Here is a 19,516-nt window from a genome sequence, read left to right on the forward strand (position 1 = left end):
GCAAGTGACAATGTGTGTCAAAATGACTGCAGTGACACTAATAAGTGTATAACAAGTCCCAAAGTGAGTGAGTAATGAGGGAAGCAAATGAGTCCTCCAATAAAGTGTATAGGGACACCTGATGTAAAGAACTTTTCCTGTGACTGTATTATTCACATTGGATAAAGTGAGAATCCACCACCTAAAGTGCACGCTTACCAGCTCACTTGTGGCGAACACCCAGCCAGGGCCTTTTCTTCTGAGGATGGCAATCGAATGGCACATCGATCCACAACCTCCACACACCACTATCTAGTGCATAATCTTGTGTAGTCCCAGGAACAATGGCAATCCAAAGTCCTCACTCAACATTGGTATTCATACAGCCCAAAAGAAAGGAAAGGGTCACCATAGGTAAAAACTGACTGGTGTTTATTAAATAAAAAAAACAGTACCACTTACATATAAGTAAGGTTCTTCCAATATTGGAAAGCTAGATTTTAGCTTTCAACTATTTCATGAGCAGAATGAGAATCACAGTTATGGTTTCTGCCATTTTTTAATGTATATTTTTCAATATTTTCAGCTTTTTAATCCCCCCCCCCTCCCTTGTTTTGTTTGTGTTTTTGTGTTTTTGTGTTTTTGTGTTTTTGTGTTTTTGTGTTTTTGTGTTTTTGTGTTTTTGTGTTTTTGTGTTTTTGTGTTTTTTTTTTTTTTTTTGTTTTTCTGTCCGGCAGATTTTCTGAAGTTGTATATTTAGAAAGGCTCTGACTGTGAGGTTATTATCTGACAATATTGTGTTTGTTCCGTTTTAGATCTGGACGGCAATGGATACATCTCGGATTATGAGCTTCATTTTCTATTTAAGGAAGCAAACCTTCCTCTTCCTGGATACAAAGTGCGAGAGATCATTCAGAAGATGATGAATGAGGGTGACAAAAATAAGGATGGGAAGATATGCTTTGAAGAATTTGTATTTGTAAGGCCTGTTTTCTATGTTGAAGTGACGCAATATGATGTTTGTTTGTTTTCCCTTGTATATGCAGACTGGCTATTGTGGATTCCTCAGTCTTAGCAGAATGTAAAAACACACCTGTCCAAAACAGGCATGCAAAAAATTGTATGTCGGACTTAAAGTGAAATTCCAGGCTAAGCCTGAACAAATCTTAAAAGTTCTCTCATAACACCTATGCTCACTAACCTGTGTATGAAAATTGTACTGTATATACTTAGCTATTTTCAGGTTGCTTCGGTCCAATCACATCTCCCCTGTGTCAGCCAGCGGTGGCTTCAGGAAAGGGGAGACGGCGCTCAACAATGGCTAGTAAAGTTGTGACTAATAGGCTCCTATCGCCCATCCATTGTTTGACACTCCCCCGCAGCTGCTGCTGGCTAACACATGGTAGTCAATTCATGTGACCGGGACCAGAGTGGCCTGAAAATAGGTAAATCAATACATCTTTCTCTCACAGGTTAGTCAGCATAAGTGTTAAAGGTGGTGGGGGGCGGGCATTTTTAAGATTAGGTTTATCCTGGAACTCCACTTTAAGCAGGAATGTCTGTACAAATTTCACATTCCTTACAGTAGGTTAAATGCAGAGAATTTCTTTATTTTGTTGAAACAAAGCTTATTTAAGATGAGCGGCCTACGCTAGATCACATTACTATTCTAGCAAATGTCATCATTGTTAGGTTGCTAAATGCCCACTCCACCAAAAACTGTTTGGCAAGCTGACATTGTAGGCTAAATTTTATGCTGGTTTGTTACCCTTCTGGATCAGAAGAAATCCCAGACTGTCCAGCTATTGTGGCACATACAAAGGAGATGATGGTGTTACAGGGATATGCAGTTAGCGGACCTCCAGCTGTTGCAGAACCACAAGTCCTGTGAGGCATTGCAAGACTGATGGCCACAAACATGACACCCAGAGGCAGAGGCATGATGGGACTTGTAGTTTTGCAACAGCTGGAGGTCCGCTAATTGCATATCCCTGTCCTAGAGCAACACACTGCCAGATTGTTGTTGCAGATGTTCTCCTACTTCCTGTCTAATAAATCCATTGTGACTGTGTATTGTATGTACTTGAAGTTAAAGTGATTGTAAATGATCACCTTGTAAAACAACCCATTCAGTTTAAAATAGAAATGAAAGGCAAAACATTTATATGTATGTATACTTTTTTTTTTAAATAAGTGATCAAATGCCCTCTGTTCTCAGCTGCATAAGAGCTGGGGTAGGAGAAAACAGCAGTACACTGAGCTTCCCAGTGAAAGGCTGTTCATCCGGGGCATGTCAGGACAACAGACAGATCATTGGAGGAGAGCAGTCTGAGTTTCCAACACAGCTAGAGAACTGACCACACTGTGCTCTCCTGTTTAGTGTTGTCAATTTGTAATTGGAAAGTGGAGAGACGGAGAGGAGCATCAGGGATTTCACACAAAGGAAGCAATACAAAGAGAACAGGATACTTTTTCATACAAGTACATGGTACAGCAGGCACAAATCGGGAATATGAAGTGTTGGGTTTACATATTCTTTAACTTGGGATTAGTGTTGTAAAATACCCTGTATTTGGAGAGCGAAAAGCAGCACAAGGAGCAAGTCAGTTGTGCTCATTTGCCAACAAGAAGCATGTTGATATGAGGAGAGAGCACAGTGACAGAGATGACCTTGTCAGCCTGCTACTTCACTGTCCAGTCAGACAGGAGAAGGGACAAAACCCGTTTAATTTTACCTAACAGAAAAGTCAGGTCTTTTGCCCTGGCAGACAGGGCCCTGCTTTGTGGCAGAGCTGTTTAGATCTCAGGACTGGATATATAAAAAATGCAAATCCTTTGGTAGGTAAAATGACTTTCTAATAGGCATTTTATCGGGTCTTTGTTTGCTCAGTGCTTAACGTTAAAGTGTTAAGGCTGCAGTACTGAGCTGGCTGGTAATTGGTTAGGTTTATGGCCTTCTAGTAATAGGTGAATGATGAACGAGTGCTGGGCAGGCTATTGGGCAAGTCCTACCACTGACTAGGAATGAAGGCTAGAATAACTGGAAGGCTTCCATCGTGACTCCTAGCTCCTACAATGGCAGGGTTTACAGCTGGTTTTTTATGGAGTGTGAATGTATTATGTTTATATTGACACTATCCCTGAGTATTTGACAGACATTACATCTCCACTGCCAGCTAATCGCACAGTACATTCTGAAGTTTACTTTCTGGGTGATAGGTCTCTGCAGGAGATCTGTGTGTTGGCCAAGCTGTGTCTGGGCTGGGGCTGGGAAACAAGTTCTTTGAAACCATTAACTCCTTGTGGTGGTTATGATTAGCTTGTGTTTTTGTAGTGTAAAGGAAACATCTGGCAAATTCTGAGAAGTACCAGCATGAAGCCCGTCATACCTGCTATGTTCAACTTATTAGCCGTCTGCTGCTCTGTTAAAATGTTGACCAGACGGAACTGGCAGACGTTCACTGGATGCGTCCACTTAGACTGGGAAAGAAAGATTTGACCTTGTCTGCTGAGAGGTTGATGGGTTATTTAGATTTAGTTCAGACATGGTCTAAACTTAAACCAAAAGGTAGTTTTCCCTATCCTTCAGGGAGTGTTTTGAGTTGAGGGGTTTTACAGGGATTCTTTAATACGTAAAACTAAAAGTGTTTTCTGTACATTCATATTACTGTTGCAGAATAATCAGTCCAAAACCCTATAGCCGAAGTGTGCATATATTTAGAATGTGGTACTCGGTTGAAATTTACCAGACTGTTCTAAAAGGAATATTATCATGCCTGCTTTATCCTCCAGTGAATCGGCACTTGATGACTGATTAAATGTGCAGTCAGATTCCACGTGAAGCTGCAAAACTGGGACAGGAAATGGTCTCATGTGACGGTCTATGCAGTGTGACCAGGGTGTGCAGGGTCACAATACTGGACAAGCATAGTTACTAGTCTGGCAGAATACAATATGTATATAGATAGGTTTGTGCAAAAAAACTACAATGGTGCTAAAGGTGGAAACTTTGCTAAATTTTCCCTAAGGCCCATTCAGACTTTGCATTGCATTAAAGCACTTGCATTATTTCGGTGTTAAGGCAGCCCCTTCATTTTGAATATGCTTTCAGTGCACTCTAATATCCCAAAAATCATTCATTGGCTGCACCAGTGTAGTTTGGGGTGGTATTCAAAATAATTAGCACTGAAAAACAGAGCACCACTGCGCACATGTTGCCACGCATTGTGGCAACATGTGGTTAACCTTTCATTTTACTGAGCATTATTATAACACGGCTGTCTGAATATAACCTTAATCTGAGTTCTGTGCTATTCACTGTAAGAATTGCTACATTCATTTTGTAGGTATTTCCATAACCCAGAACTAGACATTGAAAAACTATAAGCGCACAATCTTGCAATACATAGGCGTATTGGGAATCATCTCTACATGTGCTTGCCCCTTCCAGTAGGAGATAGGCCCAGAGAAAAATAATGCATATTTCTTTTTGGGTCAGCACATTTATTTATCTGTAAGAACCATATCTGAGCTTTTTACAACTGGAACTACTTCATTGCTCTCAATGCAGTGGGAAAGGAAATGGCTACAACTCGGGTCCTCAGCCAATGGTAATAGAACCTCAAAGTGTTTCTGATGTTCAATTGGCACTGCTGCTTATTAAAATGTATTTTACAGTACCTCATAACAGTCACATAGTTAATAATTTAAAGCAATATGGGTATTGTAGATCAGGGTATCTCAACCTGGGTTCCATGGAACCCTGGGGTTCCTCCAGAGATTAGGGGTTCCTTGAGCAAGTTCTGCCTCTTGGATACGTTCCCATTAACGCCATTAATCCTTTTAGCTATCTGTAAGGGGCTAATTCTTCCAAATGTCCAAGTGTAAGGAGCATTTTTCTTAGGCCTCATGCACACGAGACGCCGGTGCAAACTCTGCTGAACACGTTTTTAAAAGCTGAAACCGGCGTTTAGAAACGCCCGTTTTACCGCGTTTGCGTCTAGAAGCGTCTGCAGAGCAGTGTGAAATTTTGCGACCCAAATTTGGGGCCCCGTATCTTGGGACCACTTGGTGCTAGGAACCCCAAATTTAGTGTGCTAACACAGTGGAACTAGCACTACAACATATCCAAATTTGGGGTTCCTAGCACCAAGTGGCGCTGAGATACGGGCCCCCAAAGTCGGATCACAAAATGTCAAGCACTTCTGCAGCAGAGAATGACATTTTGTGACCCGACTTTGGGGCCCCATATCACAAGGCCACTTGGTGCTAGCAGCCCCAAATTTGCATATGTTATAGTGTTAGTTCCACTGTGTTAGCACACCAAAGTCGGGTCGTAAAATGTTCCTTTAAAAACACTTATAAACGTAAATGCGGTACTGGCGTTTAGCCGCGTTTGGCGTCTGAAACGTGGAAAACTTTTGTGTCTGAACCCATTTTTTTGCTTCTGGAAAAATGAGGTTAAACGCAACTGCCTAAAAATGCCAAAAAACGAGACTGTGTACATGGACACATAGGATAACATTGAATGGGTTCAGGGGCAGTTGAAAAAAGTGTCCAACTGCCTCTGAATACGCGTTTAACAGCGTCTCGTGTGCACAAGGCCTTTCTGACCATCACACTGAGTTTTAGCCCTGTGTACACGGGACGCTGCTAAACACACATTCAGAGACAGTTAGACGCTTTTTTTCAACTGCCCCTGAACTCATTCAGTGTTATCCTATGTGACCATGTACAGTCTCGTTTATTGACGTTTTTTTGCAGTTGCGTTTAACAGCGTTTTCTTTGGAAGCAAAAAAAAAAAAAAATGGGTTCAGACGCAGAAGATTTCCACGTTTCAGATGCCAAACGCTGTACCGGCGTTTAGCTGCATTTTTGTTTATAAGCGTTTTTAAAATTGCCCTATATTTTTTTTTTTTACATTAAAAATCTCAAAAATGATGGCAAATGATGAAAAACCATTGTAATTGCTTGCAATGATTCATAGACCATTTATATACCTCAATGAGCCCTTGATCCAATCCAATACACCACTAGCATTGCTGGTTATCCGAAGTATAATTGGAGTTTGACCCATATGTTAGATTTGAACAAGCAACTTGTGGCAGGTGGCGTGGCAAGTGGACAATCCGCAACTTGTGGCAGGTGACGTGGCAAATTACAATCTGCAACTTGTGGCAGGTGACGTGGCAAATTACAATCTGCAACTTGTGGCAGGTGACGTGGCAAATGACAATCTGCAACTTGTGGCAGGTGACGTGGCAAATGACAATCTGCAACTTGTGGCAGGTGAACCATCCGCAACTTGTGGCAGATGACGTGGCAAGTGGAAATCCGCAACTTGTGGCAGGTGATGTGGCAAGTGGACCATCCGCAACTTGTGGCAAGTGGACCATCCGCAACTTGTGGCAAGTGGACCATCCGCAACTTGTGGCAGGTGACGCAGCAAATGACAATCTGCAACTTGTGGCAGTGGACAATCCACAACTTGTGGCAGGTGACTCTGGACCTCTCACGCAATTTTCTACGTTGTTCTAGCCTCATCAACAGCAATGTCAGGAGCATTTCCTCACATATGCTGATTATTGGATCCACTGCAAAATAAAGCACAGAAATAGAGGCAAATACAAGTAGACAACTGCTCTCTTTGCTGCTGCTACTGACTCTGGTGAAAATGGCTGAAAAAGTTAACTAACAATGTTTTTTGAGCTTTGGGGGGGGGTCTTAAATGAGGTAATCTTAATAAACGCTTCTAGACGCAAATACGGTTAAAAGCTGCATGCAAACGCAGCTAAACGGGCGTTTTAAGCGCCGGTTTCAAGGTGTCAAAAAAATGAGTTCATTCTTTGCCTCAGCGTCCCGTGTACATGGGGCCTTAGATATAGTAAGTTTTAGCAGGGGTTCCCTGAAACCTGAAAAGGCTGAGAGGCTGCTCTAGATGCATGCACCTCAGAGATTACCTCAGATACGCTTATCTGTGGCGTACATTGGTAATTACCTTGTAAAGATGTTCTTGAATGTGAGAGCAACTCGTCTACTGATTCTGTCCCCACTGACCCTATTGTTTTTAAATACCAATAGTAATTTTCTCCTACTTTATTCATTTACATTTTTGCCAAGTTATTAAAGGAGAATTCCGCCTTTTGCAGAAGAGAAATTTTACACACACACACACTTTGCAAAAGGCAAAAATGTGCAGTTATATATTTTATTTTTGCATTTGAGCCTGCAAAGCATTACACCAGTAATGGACTACAAGTGCAGTAATGTCCCGATACTTGTGCTCCATTGAGAAAATCTATGGTGGAAGATAGGGATTTGTAGTAATTTTATTCACAACTGTCTGTAAATGACCGTTGTGGTTGTGTGGGCAGAGCCACGCACAACCTTGTCCATGTCAAATTTGACAGGATGCTGTGGAGTGAAGAACTCTGCAATAATTTAAAAGAAGGGAGTGTTTAGGGAGCTGTGTATGTAGACGACGTTTCATGTTACACTCTAAATATGTTTGAAAAATGGTCAGAAAGGTGGAATTGGCTTTTATACGTGATTTTCTAGTTCTGTATGGCAGGCTAGTTCCTGTCTTTTTATGTCTGACATTCCTGATCATGTTTTCTAGGAGTTCATGGTGTATGTGGTGCAAATATGCCCACAGAATTGAAAATGTCAAGTCGTACTAGACTGCTGCTCTGTTGTTGGGGGACTTGGTTGCAGCTTTTTTTTTTTTGTCATCTATCAAGACACTGTAGAGTGTGGTTGACATTTCCACTCTCTCCAGTTATGATACTTTGCTCTTATGCAATTAGAGCTTTTTAGACCCCAAATTGTTCCATATTCCTGAGGAAGCTGGTTTTTGGCAATTAGGAAAAAAATCAGCCATGCATGTTCAGAAGTCATGGTAATAAACTAGACTGGCTCTGCCTGATGATTTAATTAGGAGGCATTCTCATATTTGTTGGGCAGACATCAATGAACCCCCTCTGCTTGCACTTCTGGGCCATGTTCCAACCTGTTGCCTAACCACTTGAAAGCTGCAGTCAGCCCACCTTCTCCAGGTTCCTGGACTGGGGGTTAAGGAGATATGTCAGTCTGTGTACCTTTTTTACCTTCTCTGTCAAGTTACGTTGTTTGTTTATGAAGCACTTTTGACATTCATGTGACAGACTGGTTTTGGTCATGGTGGACAGACCATTTGTTTGCCACAAGTACAGTATATTGGCCACTTGCTGTTGCTGCAGTTGTTTGTTTTTTTTTTTTTTTGTTTGTTTTTTGTTTTTTTTACATTGTCTAGACATTTCAAGTGACAGGCAAGTCTTATCCTTTTTCTTTTTTTAATTTTCTGTTTTTATGCCTTCAAATCTTATCTTTTAAAATCTATAGAAGTGCTACTTAGATCTTTAAATATATAACTTTTCAACATCTTTGTAAATGTGTCTAAAGCTGGGATGACTACTTATATTCAAAACTAGTTCATCACAGCCACATACCCAGAGTAAGTTGTCTGAGCATTACTACTTTTAGTAAAGTTATCCTTTTAAGGGTTAATTTACAGTTTTTCAGCACATATAACATGTAGAGCCTCTAGTGTGCTAGGTTTGTTAGGCAAATTTAGTTCAGCTCAGGGCTAAGCTTAAGCTGTGAATCTGGTTCAGGGTTCAGTGACTCAGGGCTGGATGACTTATCCTTGCAACCTCTCTGGTGCCTTCCCCTGTTTTTTTGGGACATTGTAGAATGTTCTAAACATAGTGAGTGGAGGTTAGGAGGAGCTGGTTGGAATATTTGAGGGCCTCAGCCAATCCCTAGTAAAGGGCTGGCAGGGGGCAGCTGGGTGGAAGGTGGAGATGGAGTGTTGAGAAGAATGTTGGTGGCCCTCAGAAGGGGCCCCTAGTCTGAGGGCGGGAGGGGGTGGGATCTTGGGCCAGGGCTCGGGTGCTGGAAGGCTCCTGCCATAACAAAAATGGAGGAAGCCCTTCCTGGAGGTACGGGAGCAAGGAGATGACAGCAGGAGCAGGTCAGCACTACTGGAAGATCTCCTGAGTCAGCCGAGTGGACTGGTGTGTCAGTCTGGAGGACTGTGGAGAATTATCCTGGAGGGTTAGTGAGAGGGGCAGCTAGAGCCAGGTGGGCTGGCAGTTCCTGAATAGTTGATGCTGGGAGCAGTAGCCACAGGAGGAAGCGTACAATCTGGACACTTATTTTTTTGCTACACAACCAAGGGGCCTCGGGTTACTGCCTGTAATAGGCCGTTGCCTTTAATCGTATTGAGTGACTGTCAGATCTTCATACAGTGATCCACCTGGGTTCAGCAAGCGTGTGCTGGAGGAAGAAGTGGAGCTGTATATAGGAATTGTCCCTGAAGTTCTAAAGTTAAGTGGGCATCCCATAACCTCCGATTCCTATCCACGTTATTACCCTCAATAATTGAACAAATTCACAAACTGTTCACTGCCTGCGAAAATTTGTTGTGCCTGGCTGTGCAGGGTGGGGGATCCCAGCACGGCCCTTAAGGGGGTGCGCTACAAACATATGTGCATTAATCCATACAGTGGAACCTCTGATTACGAGCATAATCCGTTCCAGGAGTATGCTCATGATCCAAAGTACTCGCATATCAAAGCGCGTTTTCCCATTGAAGTCAATGGAAACGAAAAGAATTAGTTCCGCATTGACTTCAATGGGATGCAATACCGCATGCGGCCGGGGGGGGGGGGGGGGGGGGGGGCGGAGAGCCTCGGAAACGGACGAAAAGGCTCGGGCACACTTCGGCTGACCTCAGCCAACTTCGGAAAGACTTTGTTCACGAGCCTTTCCGAGGTCAGCCGAACTGTCCTCAGGCCTTTCCGTGCATTTCCAAATGCCGACGATCAGCGCTGTTTGGCTCCGGCGCCCCCCCACCTCAGGCCAAAAGCGGTACTGCACACCACTTTTGGCCTGAATCCTGCTCTTTTTGCGAGACAACACTCGCAAACTGTTAGAATTTTTGTAAATACAGTGCTCGTTTTGTGAAACGCTCGTTAACCGCATTACTCACAAACCGAGGTTCCACTGTATTTTGTTGCGCATTAACCACTTGCCGACCGCCTAATGACGATATACGTCAACAGAATGGCACGGGCAGGCAAAATCACGTACCTGGTACGTGATTGCCTTCCCGCGGGCGGGGGGTCCGATCGGAGCCAGCGGCGGTCGGCTTTGGTCTGGGAGCGATCAGAGATGAGGGGGAGGCCATCTGATCGTGGCCCCCCCCTCGCGATCGCTCCCAGCCAATGAGAATCCTCCCCTGCCTATGTGTAGTACACACAGGCAGAGGATGTGATGTCATCTCTCCTCGGCTCGGCAGTTTCCGTTCCGGCGCCAAGGAGAGAAGAAATCTGAGTGAGTGTAAAACACAAACACACACAGTAGAACATGCCAGGCACACTTTACACCCCCGATCGCCCCCCCCCCCCCGTCACACTGACACCAAGCAGTTTTTTTTTTTTTCTGATTACTGCATGGTGCCAGTTTGTGACAGTGTGTTAGGGCAGTGAGTGTTAGCCCCCTTTAGGACTAGGATACCCCCCTAACCCTCCCTAATAAAGTTTTAACCCCTTGATCACCCCCCGTCTCCAGTGTCGCTAAGGGATCATTTTTCTGATCGCTGTATTAGTGTCGCTGGTGATGCTAGTTAGGGACGTAAATATTTAGGTTCGCCATCAGCGTTTTGTAGTGACAGGGACCCCCATATACTACCTAATAAATGTTTTAACCCCTTGTTTGCCCCCTAGTTAACCCTTTCACCACTGATCACCGTATAAGTGTTACGGGTGACGCTGGTTAGTTCGTATATTTTTTATAGTGTCAGGGCACCCGCCGTTTATTACCGAATAAAGGTTTAGCCCCCTGATCACCTGGCGGTGATATGCGTCGCCCTAGGCAGCGTCAGATTAGCGCCAGTACCGCTAACACCCACGCACGCAGCATACGCCTCCCTTAGTGGTATAGTATCTGAACGGATCAATATCTGATCCGATCAGATCTATACTAGCGTCCCCAGCAGTTTAGGGTTCCCAAAAACGCAGTGTTAACGGGATCAGCCCAGATACCTGCTAGCACCTGTGTTTTGCCCCTCCACCCGGCCCAGCCCAGCCCACCCAAGTGCAGTATCGATCACTGTCACTTACAGAACACTAAACGCATAACTGCAGCGTTCGCAGAGTCAGGCCTGATCCCTGCGATCGCTAACAGTTTTTTTTGGTAGCGTTTTGGTGAACTGGCAAGCACCAGCGGCCTAGTACACCCCGGTCGTAGTCAAACCAGCACTGCAATAAGACTTGGTGATGTGGTGAGTCCCATAAGTGCAGTTCAAGCTGGTGAGGTGGCAAGCACAAGTAGTGTCCCGCTGCCACCAAAAAGACAAACACAGGACCGTCGTGCCCATAGTGCCCTTCCTGCTGCATTCGCCAATCCTAATTGGGAACCCACCACTTCTGCAGCACCCGTACTTCCCCCATTCACATCCCCAACCATATGCAGTCGGCTGCATGAGAGGCATTTTCTTTATGTCCTCCCGAGTACCACTACCCAACGAACCCCCCCAAAAAAGATGTGTCTGCAGCAAGCGAGGATATAGGCGTGACACCCACTATTATTGTCCCTCCTGTCCTGACAATCCCGGTCTTTGCTTTGGTGAATGTTTTGAACGCTACAATACACTAGTTGAGTATTAGCGTAGGGTACAGCATTCCACAGACTAGGCGCCATTTCACAGGGTCTCCCAAGATGCCATCGCATTTTGAGAGACCCGAACCTGGAACCGGTTACAGTTATAAAAGTTACAGTTACAAAAAAAGTGTAAAAAAAAAAAAAAAAAACCACAAACAAAAATATAAAATAAAAAAAAATAGTTGTCGTTTTATTGTTCTCTCTCTATTCTCTCTATTGTTCTGCTCTTTTTTACTGTATTCTATTCTGCAATGTTTTATTGTTATGTTTTATCATATTTGCTTTTCAGGTACGCAATTTTTTATACTTTCCCGTTTACTGTGCTTTATTGTTAACCATTTTTTTGTCTTCAGGTACGCCATTCACGACTTTGAGTGGTTATACAAGAATGATGCCTGCAGGTTTAGGTATCATCTTGGTATCATTATTTTCAGCCAGCGGTCGGCTTTCATGTAAAAGCAATCCTAGCGGCTAATTAGCCTCTAGACTGCTTTTACAAGCAGTGGGAGGGAATGCCCCCCCCCCCCCACCGTCTTCCGTGTTTTTCTCTGGCTCTCCTGTCTCAACAGGGAACCTGGGAATTCAGCCGGTGATTCAGCCAGCTGACCATAGAGCTGATCAGAGACCAGAGTGGCTCCAAACATCTCTATGGCCAAGAAACCGGAAGCTACGAGCATTTTATGACTTAGATTTCGCCGGATGTAAACAGCGCCATTGGGAAATTGGGGAAGCATTTTATCACACCGATCTTGTTGTGGTCAGATGCTTTGAGGGCAGAGGAGAAATCTAGGGTCTAATAGACCCCAATTTTTTCAAAAAAGAGTACCTGTCACTACCTATTGCTATCATAGGGGATATTTACATTCCCTGAGATAACAACAAAAATGATTAAAAAAAAAAAAAAAAAAAAAAAATGAAAGGAACAGTTTAAAAATAAGATAAAAAAGCAAAAAAAAAAAAAAAAAAAAGCACCCTGACCCCCCTGCTCTCGTGCAAAGCGTCGGTCTGGCGTCAAATGTAAACAGCAATTGCACCATGCATGTGAGGTATCACCTTGAAGATCAGATCGAGGGCAGTAATTTTAGCAGTAGACCTCCTCTGTAAATCTAAAGTGGTAACCTGTAAAGGCTTTTAAAAATGTATTAATTTTGTTGCCACTGCACGTTTGTGCGCAATTTTAAAGCATGTCATGTTTGGTATCCATGAACTCGGCCTAAGATCATCTTTTTTATTTCATCAAACATTTGGGCAATATAGTGTTGTTTTAGTGCATTAAAATTTTAAAAAGTGTGTTTTTTTCCCCAAAAAATGCGTTTGAAAAATCGCTGCGCAAATACTGTGTATAAAAAAAAAAATGAAACACCCATTTTAATCTGTAGGGCATTTGCTTTAACCACTTCAGCCCCGGAAGGTTTTACCCCCTTCCTGACCAGAGCACTTTTTACAATTCGGCACTGCGTCGCTTTAACTGCTAATTGCGCGGTCATGCAATGCTGTACCCAAACGAAATTTGCGTCCTTTTCTTCCCACAAATAGAGCTTTCTTTTGATAGTATTTGATCACCTCTGCCGTTTTTATTTTTTGCGCTATACACGGAAAAAGACCGAAAATTTTGAAAAAAAATGATATTTTCTACTTTTTGTTCTAAAAAAAATCCAATAAACTCAATTTTAGTCATACATTTAGGCCAAAATGTATTCGGCCACATGTCTTTGGTAAAAAAAATGTCAATAAGTGTATATTTATTGGTTTGCGCAAAAGTTATAGCGTCTACAAACTAGGGTACATTTTCTGGAATTTACACAGCCTTTAATTTATGACTGCCTATGTCGTTTCTTGAGGTGCTAAAATGGCAGGGCAGTACAAAACCCCCACAAATGACCCCATTTTGGAAAGTAGACATCCCAAGGAATTTGCTGAGAGGCATGTTGAGCCCATTGAATATTCATTTTTTTTGTCCCAAGTGATTGAACAATGACAAAAAAAAAAAAAAAAATTACAAAAAGTTGTCACTAAATGATATATTGCTCACACAGGCCATGGGCATATGTGGAATTGCACCCCAAAATACATTTAGCTGCTTCTCCTGAGTATGGGGATACCACATGTGTGGGACTTTTTGGGAGCCTAGCCGCGTACGGGGCCCCGAAAACCAAGCACTGCCTTCAGGATTTCTAAGGGCGTACATTTTTGATTTTACTCCTCACTGCCTATCACAGTTTCGGAGGCCATGGAATGCCCAGGTGGCACAAACCCCCCCCCAAATGACCCCATTTTGGAAAGTAGACACCCCAAGCTATTTGCTGAGAGGCATGGTGAGTATTTTGCAGCTCTCATTTGTTTTTGAAAATAAAGAAAGACGAGAAAAAAAATTTTTTTTTTTTCAATTTTCAAAACTTTGTGACAAAAAGTGAGGTCTGCAAAATACTCACTATACCTCTCATCAAATAGCTTGGGGTGTCTACTTTCCAAAATGGGGTCATTTGGGGGTTTTTTTTGCCACCTGGGCATTCCATGGCCTCCGAAACTGTGATAGGCAGTGAAGAGTGAAATCAAAAATTTACGGCCTTAGAAAGCCTGAAGGCGGTGCTTGGTTTTCGGGGTCCCGTACGCGGCTAGGCTCCCAAAAAGTCTCACACATGTGGTATCCCCATACTCAGGAGAAGCAGCAGAATGTATTTTGGGGTGTAATTTCACATATTCCCATGGCATGTTTGAGCAATATATCATTTAGTGACAACTTTGCGCAAAAAAAAATAAAAAAAATAAAAAATTGTCTCTTTCCCGCAACTTGTGTCACAATATAAATTATTCCATGGACTCAACATGACTCTCAGCAAATAGCTTGGGGTGTCTACTTTCCAAAATGGGGTCATTTGGGGGGGTTTTGAACTGTCCTGGCATTTTATGCGCAACATCTAGAAGCTTATGTCACACATCACCCACACTTCTAACCACTTGAAGACAAAGCCCTTTCTGACACTTATTGTTTACATAAAAAAATAATTTTTATTTGCAAGAAAATTACTTTGAACCCCCAAACATTATATATTTTTTTTAAAGCAAATGCCCTACAGATTAAAATGGTGGGTGTTTCATTTTTTTTTTTCACACAGTATTTGCGCAGCGATTTTTCAAACGCATTTTTTGGGGAAAAAACACACTTTTTTACATTTTAATGCACTAAAACACACTATATTGCCCAAATGTTTGATGAAATAAAAAAGATGATCTTAGGCCGAGTACATGGATACCAAACATGACATGCTTTAAAATTGCGCACAAACGTGCAGTGGCGACAAACTAAATACATTTTTAAAAGCCTTTAAAAGCCTTTACAGGTTACCACTTTAGATTTACAGAGGAGGTCTACTGCTAAACTTACTGCCCTCGATCTGACCTTCGCGGCGATACCTCACATGCATGGTGCAATTGCTGTTTACATTTGACGCCAGACCGACGCTTGCGTTCGCCTTAGCGCGAGAGCAGGGGGGACAGGGGTGCTTTTTTTTTTTTTTTTTTTTTTTTTCTTTATTATTATTATTTTTTTATCTTATTTTTAAACTGTTCCTTTCATTTTTTTTTTTTTTTAATCATTTTTATTATCTCAGGGAATGTAAATATCCCCTATCATAGCAATAGGTAGTGACAGGTACTCTTTTTTGCAAAAATTGGGGTCTATTAGACCCTAGATTTCTCCTCTGCCCTCAAAGCATCTGACCACACCAAGATTGGTGTGATAAAATGCTTTCCCAATTTCCCAATGGCGCTGTTTACATCCGGCGAAATCTAAGTCATAAAATGCTCGTAGCTTCCGGTTTCTTAGGCCATAGAGATGTTTGGAGCCACTCTGGTCTCTGATCAGCTCTATGGTCAGCTGGCTGAATCACCGGCTGCATTTTCAGGTTCCCTGTTGAGACAGGAGAGCCAGAGAAAAACACGGAAGACGTTGGGGGGGAGGGGCATTCCCTCCCAAGGCTTGTAAAAGCAGTCTAGAGGCTAATTAGCCGCTAGGATTGCTTTTACATGAAAGCCGACCGCTGGCTGAAAAGAATGATACCAAGATGATACCTAAACCTGCAGGCATCATTCTGGTATAACCACTCAAAGTCGTGAATGGCGTACCTGAAGACAAAAAAAATGGTTAACAATAAAGCACAGTAAACGGTAAGGTATAAAAAATTGCATACCTGAAAAGCAAACATGATAAAACATAATAACAATAAAACATTGCAGAATAGAATACAGTAAAAAAGAGCAGAACAATAGAGAGAGAATAGAGAGAGAGAGAACAATAAAACGACAACTATTTTTTTTTATTTTATATTTTTGTATGTTTTTTTTTTTTTTTTTTTTTTTACACTTTTTTTTGTAACTGTAACCGGTTCCAGGTTCGGGTCTCTCAAAATGCGATGGCATCTTGGGAGACCCTGTGAAAGTGTGCCTAGTCTGTGCAATGCTGTACCCTACGCTAATACTCAACTAGTGAATGGTAGCGTTCAAAACATTCACCAATGCAAAGACCAGGATTGTCAGGACAGGAGGGACAATAATAGAGGGTGTCACGCCTATATCCGCGCTTGCTGCAGACACGACATCTTTTTTGGGGGTTCGTTGGGTAGGGGTACTCGGGAGGACATAAAGAAAATGCCTCTCATGCAGCCGACTGCATTTGGTTGGGGATGTGAATGGGGGAAGTACGGGCGCTGCAGAAGCGGTGGGTTCCCAATTAGGATTGGCGAATGCAGCAGGAAGGGCACTATGGGCACAACGGGCCTGTGTTTGTCTTCTTGGTGGCAGCGGGACACTACTTGTGCTTGCCACCTCACCAGCTTGAACTGCACTTATGGGACTCGCCACGTCACCAAGTGTTACTGCAGTGCTGGTTTGACTACGACCGGGGTGTACTAGGCCGCTGGTGCTTGCCAGTTCACCAAAACGCTACCAAAAAAACTGTTAGCGATCGCAGGGATCAGGCCTGACTCTGCGAACGCTGCAGTTATGCATTTAGTGTTTTGTAAGTGTCAGTGATCGATCGATACTGCACTTGGGTGGGCTGGGCTGGGCCGGGCGGAGGGGCAAAACGCAGGTGCTAGCAGGTATCTGGGCTGATCCCGCTAACACTGCGTTTGTGGGAACCCTAAACTGCTGGGGACGCTAGTATAGATCTGATCGGATCAGATATTGATCCGATCAGATACTATACCACTAAGGGAGGCGTATGCTGCGTGCGTGGGTGTTAGCGGTACTGGCGCTAACCTGACACTGCTTGGGGCTGGTGCTTGCCAGTTCACCAAAACGCTACCAAAAAAACTGTTAGCGATCGCAGGGATCAGGCCTGACTCTGCGAACGCTGCAGTTATGCGTTTAGTGTTTTGTAAGTGACAGTGATCGATCGATACTGCACTTGGGTGGGCCGGGCAGAGGGGCAAAACGCAGGTGCTAGCGGGTATCTGGGGTGATCCCGCTAACACTGCGTTTTTGGGAACCCTAAACTGCTGGGGACGCTAGTATAGATCTGATCGGATCAGATATTGATCCGTACAGATACTATACCACTAAGGGAGGCGTATGCTGCGTGCGTGGGTGTTAGCGGTACTGGCGCTAATCTGACGCTGCCTGGGGCGACGCATATCACCGCCGGGCGATCAGGGGGCTAAACTTTTATTCGGTAATAAACGGCGGGTGCCCTGACACTATAAAAAATAAACGAACTAACCAGCGTCACCCGTAACAGTTATACGGTGATCAGTGGTGAAAGGGTTAACTAGGGGGCAATCAAGGGGTTAAAACATTTATTCGGTAGTATATGGGGGTCCCTGTCGCTATAAAACGCTGACGGCAAACCTAAATATTTACCTCACTAACTAGCGTCACCAGCGACACTAATACAGCGATCAGAAAAATGATCGCTTAGTGACACTGGTGACAGGGGGTGATCAAGGGGTTAAAACTTTATTAGGGCGGGTTAGGGGGGTATCCTAGACCTAAAGGGGGCCTAACACTCACTGCCCTAACACTGTAACTGTCACAAACTGACACTATGCAGTAATCAGAAAAAAAAAAAAAAATACTGCTAATGTCAGTTTGTGACAGGGGGGGGGGGTGATTGGGGGGGGATCGGGGGGCGATCGGGGGGGGATCGGGGGTGTAAGGTATGCCTGGCATGTTCTACTGTGTGTGTTTGTGTTGTGTGCACTTACATGTCTTCTCTCCTCGGCGCTGGACGGAAACTGCCAGACCGAGGAGAGATGACATCACATCCTCTGCCTGTGTGAAACTACACACAGGCAGAGGAGGATTCCCATTGGCTGGGAGCGATCGCGAGGGGGGGGCCACGATCGGATGGTCTCCCCCTCGCCTCCCGACGCTCCCAGTCAGATGCCGACCGCCGCTGGCACCGGGGGGGGGTCCGATTGGACCCCCCGCCCGCGGGAGGCAGATCACGTATATATACGTGATTCTGCCTGCCCGTGCCACTCTGCCGACGTATATCTACGTTAGGCGGTCGGCAAGTGGTTAAAAAAAAATATAATGTTTGGGGGTTCAAAGTAATTTTCTTGCAAAAAAAAAAAAATGTTTTCATGTAATCAAAGTGTCAGAAAGGGCTTTGTCTTCAAGTGGTTAGAAGAGTGGGTGATGTGTGACATAAGCTTCTAAATGTTATGCATAAAATGCCAGGACAGTTCAAACCCCCCCCAAATGACCCCATTTTGGAAAGTAGGCACCCCAAGCTATTTGCTGAGAGGCATGTCGAGTCCATGGAATATTTTATATTGTGACACAAATTGCGGGAAAGAGACAAATTTTTTTTTTTTTTTTTTTTTTGCACAAAGTTGTCACTAAATGATATATTGCTCAAACATGCCATGGGAATATGTGAAATTACACCCCAAAATACATTCTGTTGCTTCTCCTGAGTATGGGGATACCACATGTGTGGGACTTTTTGGGAGCCTAGCCGCGCACAGGACCCCGAAAACCAAGCACTGCCTTCAGGCTTTCTAAGGGCGTAAATTTTTGATTTCACTCTTCACTGCCTATCACAGTTTCGGAGGCCATGAAATGCCCAGGTGGCAAAACCCCCCCCCCCCCAAATGACCCCATTTTGGAAAGCAGACACCCCAAGCTATTTGCTGAGAGGTATAGTGAGTATTTTGCAGACCTCACTTTTTGTCACAAAGTTTTGAAAATTGAAAAAAGAAAAAAAAAAATTTTTCTTGTCTGTCTTCATTTTCAAAAACAAATGAGAGCTGCAAAATACTCACCATGCCTCTCAGCAAATAGCTTGGGGTGTCTACTTTCCAAAATGGGGTCATTTGGGGGTGTTTGTGCCACCTGGGCATTCCATGGCCTCCGAAACTGTGATAGGCAGTGAAGAGTGAAATCAAAAATTTACACCCTTAGAAATCCTGAAGGCGGTGATTGGTTTTCGGGGCCCCGTACGCGGCTAGGCTCCTAAAGAGTCCCACACATGTGGTATCCCCATACTCAGGAGAAGCAGCTAAATGTATTTTGGGGTGCAATTCCACATATGCCCATGGCCTGTGTGAGCAATATATCATTTAGTGACAACTTTTTGTAATTTTTTTATTTTTTTGTCATTATTCAATCACTTGGGACAAAAAAAATGAATATTCAATGGGCTCAACATGCCTCTCAGCAATTCCCTTGGGGTGTCTACTTTCCAAAATGGGGTCATTTGTGGGGGTTTTGTACTGCCCTGCCATTTTAGCACCTCAAGAAACGACATAGGCAGTCATAAATTAAAGGCTGTGTAAATTCCAGAAAATGTACCTTAGTTTGTAGGCGCTATAACTTTTGCGCAAACCAA

General features: G+C 43.6%; 1 protein-coding gene across 3 annotated transcripts in view; it reads left to right on the forward strand.

The window, feature by feature from the left end:
• Positions 1 to 19,516, forward strand: part of PLS3 (plastin 3) — a 165,988-nt gene that overhangs the window by 93,159 nt on the left and 53,313 nt on the right. For all 3 annotated transcript variants that reach the window (XM_073599133.1, XM_073599132.1, XM_073599135.1), the window contains one exon: positions 795 to 958. In XM_073599133.1, the coding sequence (XP_073455234.1) occupies positions 795 to 958 (164 nt within the window). The remainder of the gene's footprint in view (positions 1 to 794; positions 959 to 19,516) is intronic.

The sequence above is a fragment of the Aquarana catesbeiana genome, linkage group LG09 (genome assembly GCF_042186555.1).
Source record: "Aquarana catesbeiana isolate 2022-GZ linkage group LG09, ASM4218655v1, whole genome shotgun sequence".
Taxonomy (NCBI): domain Eukaryota; kingdom Metazoa; phylum Chordata; class Amphibia; order Anura; family Ranidae; genus Aquarana; species Aquarana catesbeiana.